Genomic DNA, 18,188 nt, shown 5'->3' with positions numbered 1-18,188 from the left:
CAGTAAATACATCATAGTCCTTAAAACTTATTATTAAAGATTTCATAGTGCTTACAAAGTTGATTCTAAAAATATAACTTATTTGTTCTAAATGAGTAATATTATCTGGAAGATAGAATAATAAATTATAGTTGTATGTTTCCACCACTATAATTTAAGACTGGGTATATATATTCAATATGAAATCCTTTTAGGACTTTCACAATTTCAGCCTAAACATATAAAAGCAAAATAAAGTTTGGCATACAGGGTTTTAATCTGATAATGGTGTTTTTCAAACCTAAAATTAGAAATAGCGACTTGACATTCTAGGAGAGGATGAGCACATGCATACACACACATACACATACAGTCTCTCTCACTCCAAAACACACACACACACACCACATCCCCCAAAGTCTTCAGAAAAATTTGCCCTGTGTATTAAGCAACTGTTATCAACTTAAAAAGTAAAAATTGGGGGGGTGGGGGGGTGGGAGGTATGTGCTAAAATTACATTTAAACCACATTTACATGTCTCTAATCATTGGAAAGATATGCACATAACTGTTATAAAGATCTTTCACATGCAGAGTACCATCCAATGTATTCTTACAGACTTGAACTACTCCCTCACCGGCATAGAAATATATAAATTATGTACTCATCCATCCCTCAGAATGCATGGAAGGTTGTAAATCTAGGCATTTCACTGACAATAAATCGTATGACCTCAACCCAGCTAAAGTGATTTGCTGCCACACAATAACAGAACCCAACAGAATTAGAAACTTTGTTTTGGTCTGTTTGGGATTTCTTACTTGTTCCATGTGAAGCGGTAGGATACTGCTCTGCAAATGACCGCTAATATCACTTTACATCGTAGCTCTGCAGAAGGTCCTTTTGGACTTCTAAATATGTATGTATTCTAATTAACTTCTCCAATGGTCTTTGTTTTAGACAATCTCTATATGTTTTTCCCAATAATGATTCAAAACAACTCAATGCTGATAACCTTTCCTGGTCATCATAGACCTACAGGAAAATTTGCCTGTACAGAAAATTCCTCTTCGGACTCTCTCTAGTAATGCATGTTTGAAAACATTTTATAGAAGTTCATTTTCATCAAATATTAAAACACTCAAAGCTGTATGTAACATTCAAATAAGAACTAAGCTGACATTGTTCTATTAGAGGATCCATAACTCATACTACTGTAATTAGAAAAATGAAAAGGAACAGCAAGTGCAAGAAAAAAATACGAGCTTCCCATTTGCTTGTTTTTTGGCTTTCCTCTTGTTTTATTTCCCTGCTTTTATAAATTATTCAATGCATTCTTATGCTCTGCATGACAGTAATAGAATATTTTGGCACATCAAGAATAAGATACAATGTATGGTATGTTTTAAAAAATTAATTTAAAAATTTCATCTATTAATCAACATGGTTTTTAATGTAGTACACATGTATTTTACAGTTCTTTAATTGAAATACATAAAGGTTTATAACAGATTTACAGATGAAGCAATCACAGATTGCAGTAATACATATACTATTGGTATATTATTGATATATATGAAATATATATCAATAGAGGGGAAAACTGCATCCTGGCAGTTTTACAGTCCAAAGTTTGTTGGCATGTGTATCATTTACATGCCCTGTTCATCTTTTTCTCTGTACAAAAGATGCATTTTTTGCATTCTTCATTCCTGATGAGATTTTTCTGCGATGACTTTACATTCATACTGCAAAAATTAAAAAGTTAAATGATTAAGAATTATTTTGATTAGAAATTTCCAAATGAACCAAAAGGCTATCAAACTAATAAATTCCTTATTACATGCCTACTTTACTCCTCAAAGAGTCTGAGTATTGTGCAATTATTATTATAAATAATCAATGTGACAGGGAAAATGATAAAATTCACATTCTAGAAGTGAAAGATGCATAGCCAAGAGCTAAAGAAAGACAAGGTTTCTGTGTGACAAGCAAACGAGAGCACTATGACTGACATCAATGTCAGAATATAAAGCGATATGGAGAGAAAGGAAGCAAAGAGGGTTTCTTTGAGTCTTAATGAAGTCAAATCAGCAAAGGCAGAACTAATGTAGTAAATTCATATATATTTTTTACATCACTTTTAAGATATAAATGGAAAAAATTATATTAGTAAAAGCTTCTTGTCAAGAAGGCTCTGTCTTTTAAAAAGCATAGCTATGAAAATGTATGGAGTCCTGCTGGTATGGCGCTCTAGGCTAAGCACTGGACTGCTGAGTCAGTTTAAACCATAGGGTCGGTGGTTCAAATTCACCAGCTGCTCCTCGGAAACTCTACAGGTTTATGAGTCTGAACTGTCAACAATGAAAATGTAGACCCACAATTAAAAATAAAGGAAACCAACTGGTTTGGATAATTGGATGGCTAGGTTATCCCCAAACAGCAAGCACTCAGTTCTCTTAGCTGGTTAAAATGATGGTGGTTGTCAAGTCAGCCAGCTATTCCTGGCAACCTCATGCACAACTGGGTTAGATTGTTGTGATCCACATAGTTTATATTAGCTGATTTTCGGAAGTATATCACCAAACCTTCCTTGTATGTCTTCATTAGAATGCTCTACTGAAAAGTGTTCAGCATCACAGCAACAAACAAGTCTTCACTGGCACATGGGGAGTGGCTATGCATGAAGTGTATTGGCTGGAATTGAACTCAGATTTCCCACGGGGAAGGCAATATTTACAATGTTTAACTACCAGTGTCTCCTGGCTAAAACGATACAGTACTGATTCAAGCGAGCTTCTTTGGCCTCTAAAAGTTACTTCCTGATCTTTGCCACCTATGAATGTCCTTTTCATTGAACTAAAATGAGCCAACACTGTGATTTGCTGGAGACAATCCTAATGTATGCCTATTGTAGGAATACCCTTTTCACTTTTAAGAGTGTCCCTATTAGATGGAGTAGAAACAAAAATTATAACATCCGAGTTTGGATGATAAATCATACCACCACATCTATAATGCATTTTGGCTTTTCAGTCCAGTGACTCCTTCAATTTTTAATATACCTGTGATTACATTCTTCCAAATGATTTATTTCAATGAAATTACAAACGAGAAATCAAAAGAAAGCTGTCTTCATGAAGTACTTTCTCTCAAAAAAGTCATGTCATTTAGAGATCATGTGTCATACAGCAAACTCAAAACAGAAAAGTGATTACAGAAGCACAGCTTACCAGTGCCAGTTGTCGACCAATGTTTCCCATTGTTATGCCACCGGCAAAAAAAATACAAGGTAACCAAGAACGCACATAGAGAAAATCTGGAGACGTATATCTAGAATGACAGAAAGATTTTTAACAAGCCACAAAGGAAATATCATGATATATACTAATACATTTACAATGAAAATAAGTAATTCTGTACATTAAACTGGCTAAATCAATTTCAAACTTCCAATTCTGAATCCAGTTATCATTTATTTAACTAGTTAGCAAACACCAAAAAGAGCAATACTTACTGATAAACACCGTTATAGACTAGAAGTTGAGTGACCAAGGTTGCCAAAAAAGCGATTCCTACTCCAAGGCCAAAACCACTTCTCGATCTATCGAATGTCCACCACAGTCCAATGGATAATGCAGCCAGTGTGAGAGACAACTGTATGTTGTTATCAAAGTCCACTTTCTGAGATCAGTGTTAAAGAGTCATCATAAAGTTGATATCCAAATAAAAACTTGTCATTTTTGCCTATATAAATGCCAGGTGCTGTAGGCTTTATTTTGGAGTCCTGGTATGACACTGTGGGTTAATGTGCTGGACTGCAAGGTCAGTTTGAACTGCAAGGTTGGAGGTTCACCCCTCACCAGCCGCTCCTTGGAAACCCTAAACAGGGTCGCTATGAGTTGGAGCCGACTCAACGGTACGTAACAACAACAACAATTACTACTACTGAGAAGGGAATTAAGGGCTTATTACAGAGGGCCTTCAAGGAGCTCTGGTAGCGTAGTGGTTATGAATTGGGCTGTGAACCTCAGGGTCAGCAGTTCAAAACTACCAGCTGTTCCACGGGAGAAAGATGAGGCTTTCTGCTCCCATAAAGATTTACAACCTTGGAAACTGTGTACAGGGTCTCTATGAGTCGGAACCAACTCCACGGCACATAACAACAACATAGAGGACCTTCGGTCTTTTAATACAATATAAAAGATTGTTGTTGCTAAGTGTCTTCAAGTCCTTTCCCACTGACAGCGACCCTACATAAGGTTTCTCAGGCCTTTATGGGAGCAAACCAGTCATAGTTCTCCTGCTGAGTGTTTGGTGGAGTCGAACTGCTGACCTGAGGTTTGCAACTCAACATGTAACACTATGCCACCAGGGTTCCTAATCGTTTCTAGTATTTACTGAAAATACACAGAGCATGATTCTTCATTAGTATGGACCTGTAGGTCTTCCAAAAATACTATAATCTGTATACAATCCTAACTATAAGATCAGGCCCATTACTTAAGAAATGCTTTATTTGCTAAAAACACAGACAGCTAGAATAGTCTCAGAACACAAATACTGCTAATAGTGAAATACTCAATATTTCACTATTCACTAAAGGCACACACTTTTGCTTAAAGAAGTAGCCAATATTCCTTCTCACACAGGTTTAGAATACTTGAGAATCATACAGGAACTTGAAAATAGAAGAGTTGACAGCTATTTAACAGGATACCACATTCTCTATATGATTTACTGACAGACACATTTTACAATAATGCGGTTCAGAAACAAGAGTAGCAAGGACACAGTATCCCTTTCTATTATGTCAACTGTTCTAGTTTTAATTTGTTGAGGATAAAGCCTTGAAGTGAACATTATCTTGCAACCTGCCAAGCTATTTTGGTGCCTGAGATTTTCTGGTATATGACAGTTTGCTCAAATGATATTTTATTTCCGTCACTTACTTAAGCATCTATTCACAAATGTATGGCTCTTTTCTACTCCAAAATCTCTAGGTAAAAATGAAGCTTTATAAATTCAATTTTCTTATTTCTTTGCTAGAGAATTACATTAAAGGAATTAATTCCAAATGTCATTAAAAGGGCATTTTCTTTGTCCCAAAGGCCACATCTTGGCTCTTCAGTTATAACCAGTTCTCTAGGGGCTACTAGGTATTTTGCCAAACTGGCCACTCTGAAACCTCAGAGAAAAGAGTTGTTGTTGTTAAGTACCGTGGAGTTGGTTCTGACTCATAGTGACCCTGCACGGGGTTTCTGAGGCTGCAAATCTTTATGGGAGCAGAATGCCTCATCTTTCTCCCGCAGAACAGCTGGTAGTTTCAAACTGTCGACGTTGAGGTTAACGGCCTGATTTGTAACCACTACAAATAAGTATACATTTGTATACTTTAAATACATTTATATGTATATAAAGTATATGAAATGTATATCAAGTCATATCCCACTTCCTAAAATACCGTTCTTTTCCACCATCCCCTCAGCCCCAGCCACACCAGCCAGCATCCTAGATGCCAGCTTGCTTATACTCAGTACCTGAGAGCTGCTGTGGCCACTCCCTCAAAGGGCATTTCTTGTTGAGGCTTAAATTATCAAAAAGCCTAATGACTATGCTTTAAGGAAAGGCTTTTCTTATTTATTCTTTGGCTAGCATTATCTCTGAAACACCAAAGAAAAGATTATGAGCTCAATATTTCACTATTCAATAAATATTCCTATAAAGAGTAAAACTGATACCAACTAGGTTTCAGTTTTGCTAACTACATTAAATTCATTAAGTGTCTAAGCAAAATAAGCAGGCTTTCAAGGGAAACAGGTAAAATACATCACTCTTAGGTAGTACGATGTGATTTTACTAAAATCTAAGTAAACTAATATTAAAAGCAGATGTTATACATTTTGTGAAGGTTTTGATTTTGCTAAAGGCCAGGGTAGCTAAGATTGACATATGTAAGCATATTATTGAGAAAGAATGAAAAGAGTAACCAAAACAAAAACTTTAAATTAGAAATATGTAGTTTTTTAAATTCTGAAAAAAGAACATTTCACTGTTTCTACTGAAAACAAAAATCATAGCTGAAATATTTGAGATAGAAAGTTCTAATTCCCCGACAGAAAAGAATTCACACACTTGACAGGGACCCTGGGGTTGGAAAATGATGTTTCTAGACTCAAATAAGGATCTCTAGGTTCCATGTCAGCTCCACCATCACTGTGCAGTTATAAGTGTCTTAGTAAATTACCTGATTTCTCCAGTTTTTCATTATCTTTACAAGGAAAATGCTGAATGAGATTATTTCTAAATTCTCTTCTACATAAAATTTCTATGATTCTATCTTTTTAAGCCCTCCAAATCACTAATTTTTAAAATATATATAGAACATCAAAAATCTCAAATATTTCACCAAAATAAACATTTCAGGAGATTATTTTATTAAAATAGTAACTCTAAACTGGAAAACCAAACCAGTAATAGCCACTGAGGGATTTCCAAATTCACAAACTTCCAAAAGTCAGCACAGCTGGGGTCCAGAAAGCAGACATGAGTTCAGAACGTAGGACGCTGCCAGTCTCTGTAGAGTTTGTTCTCTTCTTCTCCAAAATGCCTCACCCTTGCCTGAAAAGGCACAGGCATCTACTTGCCACCAGACACACCCTTTCTCTCTAGCTCACTCTGCCAGCCCTCAGACCAGCACAGCTGTAAGAGCAAACTGAGTTACACTCCCTGCTCTTCCCAGTACCAAAGAGTCCTGTCACCTCCACTCGCTAAACCATATCTTCTAGAAAAGAGAAGTCTGATAGCACTTCCAGGATGTGCTTCTACAAAGGCTGGGAGAGTTAGGCAGGATGAACAATCAAAATCTGATGAGGATTAACCCTGTTTTCTAGGGAATTCCCCACCACCATCCGAAGGTAGAAATGAGAAAGGAAATCGGGATTACCTTATCCTTCAAGCAAAAAGACTATAAAAATATTCATTCATTACCAAATAAAATGGGGAAGGGTGGCAAACAATGTTCTTTTTGGCAAAGGGTATTTCTAAATTTGATATTTCTCCTTATGCCTTTAAGAACACTTACGTGATTTATTGGTATATATTAAAAGCAACAAATGACAATCTACCTTTTAAATATATATATATATATATTGTTGTTGTGAAGTGCCGTCGATTCTAACCCATAGCGACCCTGTATAGGGTTTCCAAGGAGCAGCTGATGAGCTTGAACCACTGACCTTGCAGTTCAAACAACTCTGCAGTCTGACTGATGCATTAGCCCACAGCGCCACACCAGGACTCCAAATATATATATGTAACTTCTTTAAATTCAAAAACCAAAAACAAGAACAAAAAGCCCAGCACCTGAAGCCATCTATTGACAACTCTCCAATTAAGCAAGAGGGGCAAAAAAATCCTTTGAAAAGACACTTGTTTCAATGTTAGAATTGACTTAACTATAGTGGAAGCAATTAAGTAACCTAGTTTAAGGCAATCATGTACATTTTTAAAATGTGCAAAATTCTAAGTAGTGTCCAAAAATAGGGACTTATATGAAAGGCTCTATAGTACTTCCAATTATACTTGCATAGCTACTTCCGTAGAGTTCCAACAATACCATTCACGTGCTTTTTATGACTAAGTGGGCAGATCACAATTTGACAGTAGGGAAGTTGCAGGGGGCTGCTGCACCTTCAGCTGGTTGGGAGCTGCTTTGCTGTTATGCATCTCATTGCAGAGAAAAAGGATACAGCACTGGCATGATTTATACCAACAAAGACAGCTACACATCGCATTACACTGGACCACTCTCTTTTAAATTTATGTGGCTCCCCCAGATGCCTGTCAATGCAGGGGTATAATAACCCAATCACAGCTGTGGAAAGAAGAAAAACAATTAAGTCATCTCCAATGTTGTACTGGCAACAACACTTAAGCTAAAAGAGTTAATACATATGCTTTTAAATATTCTTTATTAAAAAGCTCTACAAGTTACTTAACATGAAAACTGATGTTCTTACACTTACCTTCCAAACTATTAAAATGTAATACATATAAATATATATCAAATATATAATATACATATATGTATGGATATATAAACACACACACACACAAGGACATGTCAAAAAGTATTGCTACTAGGGTTCCAGTTCATACAAGCACGAGTTTATTCCAAACAAAACATGTTTCAACAAGTCTCTGCAATCAGTGGATGGCCGCAGAGATGCGCTCTCTCTCAGTAATACACTTGTCTTAGTCTCCTTAAGATGCCTTCAAAAAAATGGTTCAGTCAGAACAGTGGCTTCCAAGGTGATCAACTGGGGCCGTTAAATTCAAGGCAGAAAGCTCAGATTAGGTTATGGCAAGTAATTTCTGGGGACTCCAAAATGGTGGTCTTGATAGACGTTCTCAAAGGACTCAGGATAATTTTAGGAGCTTATCAGGTACAAGTTTTACAAAAATTGAAAGATACATTGGTGAGAAAAAGGACAGGAAAGTTGCGTGGAGAATTTTTTTTTTTTCCATCACGACAATGCACCTAACTCATTCTTTAAGGGTACCAAGGGCTGTCCTATGAGAATTTCGTTGGGAAACTTATCCCATCCACTCAACAGGCCTGATCTTGCCGCTTCAAACTTCTTTTAATTCCCCAAACTCAAAGAACATGTAAAAGGAACACAATTTCAGTGCCTCAAGGATGCCAAACTGCCTTTTTGACATGTTATAAATCAAAGAGAGCCGAATTCTCTGGGAAAGAGTTAGAGAGATAGACATAATGCCTTAAGTAACCTTAGATGAAGGATGTGTCAAGATACAATAGCTTCACATTTTAATATTTTTGTTTAATAAACATGTTATGATTTTGTAGTGGTACTTTTTGACTTACCTTTAAACGAGGGTACTTCAAAAAGTTAATGGGAAAATTCTATTATCTTTCAACTCCATTTTTCCACAAACTTTTTAAAGCCCCTCATAGATATGGTTAACACTACTGAAGAAAGCATTGTAAACTATTACAAAATATTCTAAATTATAATAGGCAAAATGCTACTTAAATGTATGAGTCACAAATTAGCAGACTGGCTTAAGATGGCTCATGCTACTTTTCATCATACCAATGAACAGTTAAGCAATATTCTTTTTAAACTAAATAACCATAACCACACTATTAAATGCCACAAATCTAAGAAAAATCTAGAAGCATATACACGTACAAGTGCCTTATACACATAATTAGCTTTCCCATTTTGCAGAGTAGCTTTGCTCCCCCAGCTTCTCTTCTCATTCTCTAATGCTTTGGGTCTAGTACCTTGTCCTGAGGCCTACCTCACTTCCAGCCTGGCCCTCTAATATGTCTGCATGCCACATTATCAAAGCAGGAAAACTCACAACAGAAATCTACATGGAAGACTTTTCTGCACATAGAAAAATACAAAGAAAGCACACTCTAAAAATTATAAAATTTTGGGTTAAAATTTAAATTCACTGTTAAAAAAATTATCTTAATACATTTCTTAATTTTGAATGCTAATTGTGGAATTAATTATAAGTAACATATACATTTATATGGGTGATACTCAAAATATTCTCATCCAATTCTTAACAAAAACCCTCAACAATTTTAAATGCTAAGTCAGTCATTTAAAATGACTATTTAATGAACTAAAACACTTTTCAACATGTTATAGGGAAAATATACTTCCACAGATTATATTTAATAGGATATAGCTAGGTAGCTTTCATTTGCTAATCTTCCTAAAGATAATTATTATATTGCCATTCTGATAATAAAAATGCAACTGTCATATCAATTGAAAAGTATGTTTAAAATGCCGAATGCCACCTATATGCACCATAAAATTACTGTACCAAAATCTAAGCACCAAAGTGTCAGAAGCCCCGCCTTGACCTGGTATTGGCTCACAAGCAATGCATTCAATCTTCAGGGAAAAACAGAACTCAATTAATAGTACAAATCACAGACTAGCAGACCAGTGGAACCATCAGAAAAAATGCTACATGATCCCCCTTCCATCTGGAGGAGAGATGCTGCAATAGCATTTGCAGTTTTCATTCCACAAAGCCCAGAGTGGCCTTTTGAGAGCAGGCAGTTTATACAACACCAAGAGAGCAACAAAAGATTTCAGCAATCCCAAACGCCATCAATTACTTAACTTTCTTTTTAGAAAAATTTAAAGTTTCACAAATATTCCTATTTTTAAAAACTTTAAAATCCTATAAGATTGACAGCATTTCTCCAAAATTCTACACAATTAAATAGGTAATAAGCATGCCTAACCGTTGAAATGAATGTTATCACTCTCTCTCTCTTTTTTTTGCTCAAAGGGTCATGAAGCTAACAGCTCATTTGTCATTCCTCGCTCTTCCTCCTCTCCTTTCGCTTAGCGTGTTGCTGAGTAAAATCAACTAAGATCAGGCATTCCAATTCAATTTTCCTCAACAGCAGATACCATAGATAAAGAGTTATCACATAGAGAATACTGACGCCTGTGCAAAGATATAAATAAATTAAATGGACTATATTTTTTATGTATGTGGTGTCAGGCTTGCAAGTGAGAGACAACTGAGGAAAGAAAGCAAAAACAAACAAAAAGAACTTAAGCTGCCATGCTGCCAACCTTGGGCCCTGCCAATAAAAATCAAATCCACTGAGTATGTCTGGTTCTCTGTTGTTAACTAAGCAGGAAAATTTGAGGAAGCTTGTCACTTGCCATTAATTGTCTTCTTTTTTTCCTTTAAGTAAGGGCATGTCAGAGTTAGAGAGTAATATATACTGCACTAGGAGTTTCCACCATTTGAGAGCTCAGCTGAAGTATAACTGGGCTCCTTCTCCTCTTTCTCTACATTCTTATTTTCAAAAGAGACACTTGAAAATCCTGGTTGTGTAAAGTCACATGCAAACACAGCCCTGTTTAATCAGACGCTTCTCTGATGCAAAATCACATTTCTTGAGATACATTTAAATTACTTCCCAGTGACTGGTTACTACCAAGACCAAAGACAAAACGTGCCTGCAAAACATCAGTATCAAGTCGTCACTTTTTACAGTTGTGTGTTTAATGCAGTGCTGCACTAAAAATAACACAGTTAGTCAAACGTTTTGCAAGGAAAGGGAACTGGAAAAAAACCCCAAAAAACCCCACTCAGTGGAATATACTTTCTTGGAACACTATGAAAGGGTAAGGCAATTTTTTCATTCAACAAATACTTAAACCGCCATGTGTGTCTAGTTCGTGGTAGTTGCTGGAAATTAAGAAGGGAAACGATTAAGACATGATCCCTAAGTGACCACAGAAACAATGTAACACAATACTGTGCTAGAGGTCCAAATGGCAGGGCCCAGTGGCACCAAGTTACCGTCTTCTTACATATGTTGAGGGGCAGAAGGGTGCTCGTACTCTGGACCGCTTTACAGAAGAGCTGGTCCTTGAGGCAGGAACTTTCACTATGTGGAATGGTGTAGACAGGGATTTCTCATCAGACAGCTGGAAAAGTCTACTATTATTTGGAAGCTCAAAGCTTTAGGCATAAGAGAGCTTCAAAGTCCAAAAGGCTCTGAGGATAACAAACTGCCATATGAGGCAGCTTAAAAAAGTTCATGGAAAAATGGAATTAAAATATAACATAATTTTTCCACAAAATTTTTTAAGCCCCCTGATGGTGGTGTAGATAAGCACTGGATCACTAGCCACAAGGTTAGCAGTTCAAACCCACCAGTTGCTCCACCGGAAAAAGTGGAGGCTCTCTGCTCCCCTAAAGATTTAGAGCCTCAGAAACTCTATACAGGGTCGATCGCAGTCAGAATCAACTGGAAGCAGTGAGGGGTATTACAAACAGCCTTTACGCTCCAGACACACTATCAGATTTGCACTAGAGAAATGGAGCTGGTTCTTACAGCGTGTAGTAGGAGTGAAGGGTTAAACAAAATTAAGGCAGAAAGTGAGAAGATTCAAAATTCCAAGTGGTTGAAGGCCTCGACTTTGAACCTAGACGTGGGAAGTGAGAACAAGCAACAGGGCATTCCAGGACTGGTGACTGCATGGCTAGACAGCAGATTTATCCAGTTCAAAAAGGGGTAACTTCAGTCTTTTCTCTATTTTTTGTGATGTTGAATGACTGACCATTCCTGGTAAGAGAGGAGAGTGATGAAAACTGAAGATGCTTGGTATCAATTAGTCCAACGAGATGGACTGACACAGTGGCTACAACAATGGGCTCAAACCTAACAGCAATTCTGAGGGTGGCAAAGGGTCGGATAGGGTTTCACTCTGTTATACTTGACGTAGCTATGAGTCTGAACTAACTGGATGGTCTCTAACCAGTTCAGATAGAAACCAGACACAAAAGAGTCCATACTGAACGATTCTATTTATATTAAACTCTGGAAAACAGGCAGAAATAATCTAGAGTGACAGAAAGTAGATCAACAGCAGTCTGGTTCTGGAAGTGAGAACTAGACTACAGGAGGGCAGAGGATATTTGGGGAGTGATGGAAATGTTCTATATCGGTGTGGTGGTAGTTACAAGACTGTAACTACCAAACTGTTCACTTAAAACAGATCCATTATTTTGTATTTAAATTATACCTCAATAAAGCTAACTCTCTAAAAAAGTTTGTAGCTCAGAAACCATCCTCATTCACTTGCACTATTTCCCTTCCAAGCATTACAGATATATCACATACATACCTGAAGCAGTGCCACAGCACGGTGGTACCCACCAGGCTGAAGAAAAGATGCTCGCAATCACATCAGGTGGAAAGAGGGTCACATTTCTTTGAATCTGAAGCAAATTTAATACTAATGCAAGAAATACTCCGATCAAAAATAGCACCACTCCTCGAATCATCAAATTCACACTCCGGCTAGTGACAGATGAGATATATGGGCCACACTTCTTGGGGACAGGTGACTCTGTCTTTCCTTCCACCATGATTTCATAAGTTCAGGAATTTGGCAGAAAAAAAATGGCTTTGCAGCTGAAAAACTCCAACTGTCTGTGAATTGAAGCAGACTGATGCTTCAAAAGTACCTCATTTTGTAGACCTACCAGAACTCCTGCAAGAGATAAGAAAAAAGAAATCAATGTGTATCTAAATATATGATTATACAACTGTACTGATTTCACTATTAATTCATTTGAAAGGCACATAAAAAACAAGTCGATATACTCATTTATTTAAATTATATATTTACTGAATAAGATAAGGCTTAAAAAGGATTTTTATATGCATTCTGTAATAAAAATTAAGTGCTACACACTTGCATCCACTATGACAGAATAGGTGCCCTAAGAGTCTTAAAGACAGAATAACAGTAATACCAGCTTGCCACACCTCAGAGAAAACCAGTCTTCTACTAGACTATGGACGTTCGACTCGTGTCTGCTTCTCCTACCTAAAGCTCCCCCTACACCAGTCACAATCAAGTATTTTATACTTGACAAAACATCAAGTTTAAGATGGAAAATGTATTTTTCACAATAAAGTGTGATTTGCTCATGAAGACACCCCAACAGAAGAGCACAATGGCAGGTTTAATGTTTAATGCTTATCTATGTGAATCTATAAGCACAAAACAGACTACCAGCCAGCCACTAGCCTACACTTAATGACAACAACATTGTTCTTATTAGGTGCCACTGAGATGCTCTGACTCAAACCTGAGTACAACAGAAGTAAACACTGCCCAGTCCTGAGATAGCCTCCTAAGTGTTATATTTGAGCCTACTACTATTGGGGCCACTACGTCAATCCATCTCATTGAGGGTCTTCCACTTTTTGCTGACCCTCGTACTGACTCATCAGCACTTAACATCAACAACAACTTTACCAAGCATGATGTTCTCTGACAGTGACTGGTTCATCCTGATAACATGTCCAAATTATATGAGACCAGGTCTTGCCATTCTCACCTCCAAGGAACATCCTGGCTGTACATCTTCCAAGACAGATCTTGATCTTCTTTTTAAGTCAGCACATAGCTGATCTATCCTTTGAATCCCGAAGTAGTTTATTTAATACCTTGGTATGACTCATAATAGCTACCTTATAATTATATCTACACTTATTTATGAATTATAAACTTTTTATGTAGGTGTTATTCATTATCATCTTCCAGTGTACCTATATATACACAAAAGTATCTACCCAACTCAAGTCCCAATAAAAACTTAAAAAAAAAAAAAAAACCTACCTAGTCAGTAAAGAGAGCTCCACATATTCACACTTGTTCTAACTGTATTGTGTTAGCTGATAGCAGTGGATTTGGTGATTTACTGGGTTAAACAAGAGTTTTAGAAGTCAAATCTAGAATTTTATCAGCATGTACAATAACTTTCCTTTGAGTTTCCAAGTTTTACATTACTTTACAAATAAATGGAATAGCAACTATGTGAAACTAGGAGGTTCAAATGAGAAATAATCAGTATAAAAACAAATAAGAATATTTGTAAGTACTAGCAAATTTCAGAGCCTCCCACTTTTATGAGTCACACAACTGACTTTTTTCCTGATCCCTGCCACACCCAAAGCTCTGTGCAACACACTAAAAGGGAAGTCCCTTATCCAAGCAAGAGCTCACAATCCTACAGACAGTTCTGCAGGTTAGAGAATATGAGAAATTAGCATATATTACACTGATTCTTTCATCAGTATGCTGAGCAAATAATCCGAGAAGGTGGATTATATGAAGAATTTGGCATCAGGATTGGAGGAAGACTCATTAACAGCTTGCAACATGCAGATAATACAACCTTACTTGCCGAAAGTCAAGAGGACTTAAGATACTTATTGATGAAGATCAAAGAACTCAGCCTTCAGTATGGGTTGCACCTCGATATAAAGAAAACAAAAATCCTCATCACTGGACCAATAAATAGCATCAGGATAAATGGAGAAAAGACTGAAATTGTCCAAGACTTCATTTTGCTTGGATCAACCATCAACACTCACGGACGCAGCGGAGGCGCCATATGATAACCATTAGACTGCGTACCACAAGGTCCATGGTTCGAGTCTGCCAGCTGGTCAGCAAGAAAAAGATGAGGCTTTCTGCTCCCACAAACATTTTAAAAGTTTCGGAAACCCTATGTGGGGTCACTATGAGTCAGAACAGACTGAAAGACACTTAACAACAACAACAATAGTAGTTACTATATCTTTTTGACTTAGTGTTTTCATCTATAAAATGATCATAATAATACTTACCTCATGGTCACATGGCAGGCAGCTTTGGAATTAAAATTCTACCTCAAGTTTGACTGATTCAAATATTCACCTTCTTTCCTCTATACATTGACCCTTACTCCACCCTAACTCCCCAGATTAGCTTTTTTAAGTGCATGGGTCTACTCAGAGGATTGTTATTGAAAAGATGAACAGACATTGGAAAACTATATCCACTATAATGTATTTTTAAGTTGTTAGTCAGGCAACGATACAATAGCACAAAATTTGTACATACAAAATTATGTTGTTATTGTTGTTGTAATGTGTCATTGAATTGGCTCTGACTCATAGCAACCATGTATAGGGTTTCCGAGGAGCAGCTGGTGAATTTGAGCAGCTGACCTTGTGGTTCAAACCAACCCAATGGTCCAGTGCATTACCTGCAAGTGACACACCAGGACTTCTAACAAATATATGGGTGGTGGTTGTGGTATGCTGTGGAGTCGGTTTCAACTCATAGCAACACTGCGTAGGGTTTCTGAGGCTGTAAATCTTTACAAGAGCAGAAAGCCTCATCTTTCTCCTGCGGAACAGCTAGTAATTTCAAACTGCTGACCTTGAGGTTAGCAGCCCAATTCGTAAGCACTATGTTACCATAGCTCCTTACTTTACCCACCATTATCTCATTGTGGGTAAGCAGGGAAGGGAATTTACCAGCCTTACTTAGGCCTATTTCCAGGATCCGTGGGATTTGCTTGATCAAGGGATTCACAGGCCAAAAAGGCATCATACTTTTGGTCAGCTTCTTATTCTTTTTGAGTTTCTTGAGCGCCTGGCTGTCCATGTGAGGGATATCCACAGCCTTTGCTTCTCCAAGAACTTGGGAGCAGGGTGGACTTAAACCTGATGGTGCCCGAGAAGCATCTGTCCTTCAAACTGACTGGCAACTCCACTTCTTCCAAAAACTTCCCAGGCACAGCTTCCCGCACCACCTCACAGAGGGAATCACAAGTGACTTTGGAGCTCAGGGTGCCTAGCACCACAGTAGCCAGAAAAGAAATGTATATATTTGTAGATTTTCTTAAAACAAAAGATACCTATATGCTATTAAATAATAATGCTCTTATATCAATGATAAATTTGATTCTCCAAAATTAAAAAAAAATTCTATACTTGAAAAGGAAAGGTGCCCTGGTGGTGTAGTGGGTTATCTATAGGGTTGCGAACTAAAAGGTCAGTAGCTCGAATCCACTAGCTGCTCTGTCGGAGAAGATAAAGCATTCTTCTCCTGTAAAGATTTATATCCTCAGAAATACCAACAATGTAAGGTTACTATGAGTCAGAACCGACTCAACAGCATGCAGTAAAAATACTTGAAAAATTAAAGTTATTCAAGAAATAATTCGCTGATCAGGGAAGAAGTTTCTGGTATAAAAATATATTTTAAGATAATATCTCAGGGTAAGTGGCAAAATGGTGGATTAGAGAGTAATGTTACACAAACCCTCTCCAACACAGACATGGAAAACCAAATGAAGAACATGCAGATGATAGTCCTGGGACTCTGAGCTGCAGAAGAAGGGATAGAAACGTGGACTGAATATTTAGTAGAGAGATAGCTGAATAGTTAGGGCCAGACTGGTGACCTATGTCAGCTAACCAGACATGGCATGGCCATCTTAAGCTTTTATGAGCAGCTTCAAGACAAAACAGCGTATAGGTATCATAGAAACATAACGCTGACTCACCGAGATAAAGGTGGGATTTTGTTGTTATTGTTCCCCACACTCCCCTGATGACCAGTGAAGCTCCCCTTCTCTCCCACTGGGTGATCAGTGCAGTTGTGTGCCCCATCAAAGTGAGTGGGGAGCTATCTGCACCAACCCCAGCACCTGGACTCAGGTGTAGCCTGCTCAAGACCTACAGAGTTGTTTCACGCCGGCGCTGGACTACCAGGATCTCTTGCCCTCAGCTGCCCTCTAGGATGAAAATATCCTGCTCCTCCAGTTACTTTTGAATCTGCACAAAGTACTTCTGGACTAGGTACCCAAAATAGAAAAACTCCATCTAGGTCTGGGAGTATTACCATCTCATACCTTGCCCACCTACCATGTAAGGTCCTTTGGCTAGCAGAATTTGTCCTCTATAGGTTTGGCATCTGGAGTCCTGATGTGGTGCTGTGGGTTAATATGCTAGACTGCAAAGTTGGTTTGAACTGAAATGTCAGAGGTTCAAGCTCACCAGCCGCTCCTTGAAAACTCTATACAGGGTCACTCTGGGTCTGAACTGACTCATTGGCACTTAACAACAACAACAACAGGTCTGGCGTCCAGCCTGGTTATTTCCTTTCATTGTTTTTCTTTGTGTATTCATTCTTCCTCCAATATAAATCTGTGCTCCCAATGACAGAGGTTCAAAAGACATAAATCAAACTCTAATAGAATTAAACAAATAGACAACTGTCCAATAATTGTTGTTGCAGTTAGGTGCCATTGAGTCAGTAACAACTCATAGCGACCTTATGCACAGCAGAATGAAACACTGACTGATCCTGGGCCAACCTCACTACTGTTGCCAAGCTTAAGTCCATTGATGCTACCACTTGGCCAATCCATCTCGTCCGGAGTCTTCCTCATTTTCTCTGACCCTCCACCTTACCAAACATGATATCTTTCTCCAGCGACTGATCCCTCTTGACAATATGTCCGAAGTATGAGAGACGAAGTTTGGCCATCTTGGCCTCCAAGGAGCACTCTGGCTGTACTTCTTCCAAAATGAACCTATTGGTTCTTTTGGCAGCCCATGGCACTTTCAATATTCTCCTCCAACACCATAATTCATATAATCAATTCTTCTATGGTCATCCTTATTCACTGTCCAGCTTTCGTATGCATATGAAGTTACTGAAAATACCATGGCTCAAGTCAGGCGCACCTTAGTCCTCAAGCTGACATCTTTGCTCTTCAATACTTTAAAAAGGTCTTGTGCAGCAGATTTGCCTAATGCAATACGTTGT

The 18,188-nt window shown here is 37.8% G+C and overlaps 1 protein-coding gene across 2 annotated transcripts in view; it reads right to left on the bottom strand.

Annotated features, from left to right (window-relative positions):
• Positions 1 to 1,462: 1,462 nt before the first annotated feature.
• INSIG2 (insulin induced gene 2) overlaps positions 1,463 to 18,188 on the bottom strand; it is a 26,686-nt gene continuing 9,960 nt past the window's right edge. The window contains exons 2-6 of one of the 2 annotated variants that reach the window (XM_006868720.1): positions 12,693 to 13,061; positions 7,731 to 7,855; positions 3,497 to 3,663; positions 3,213 to 3,312; positions 1,463 to 1,727 (exon numbers count right to left, since the gene is read on the bottom strand). In XM_006868720.1, the coding sequence (XP_006868782.1) occupies positions 1,686 to 1,727; positions 3,213 to 3,312; positions 3,497 to 3,663; positions 7,731 to 7,855; positions 12,693 to 12,936 (678 nt within the window). In that variant the 5' untranslated portion in view covers positions 12,937 to 13,061 and the 3' untranslated portion in view covers positions 1,463 to 1,685. The remainder of the gene's footprint in view (positions 1,728 to 3,212; positions 3,313 to 3,496; positions 3,664 to 7,730; positions 7,856 to 12,692; positions 13,062 to 18,188) is intronic. The other variant, XM_006868721.1, reaches the window with a different exon arrangement.

Source organism: Chrysochloris asiatica, unplaced genomic scaffold (assembly GCF_000296735.1).
Source record: "Chrysochloris asiatica unplaced genomic scaffold, ChrAsi1.0 scaffold00123, whole genome shotgun sequence".
Taxonomy (NCBI): Eukaryota; Metazoa; Chordata; class Mammalia; order Afrosoricida; family Chrysochloridae; genus Chrysochloris; species Chrysochloris asiatica.
The sequence above is the reverse complement of the archived record's forward strand: the minus strand, read 5'-3'. Positions and strand labels throughout refer to the sequence as shown.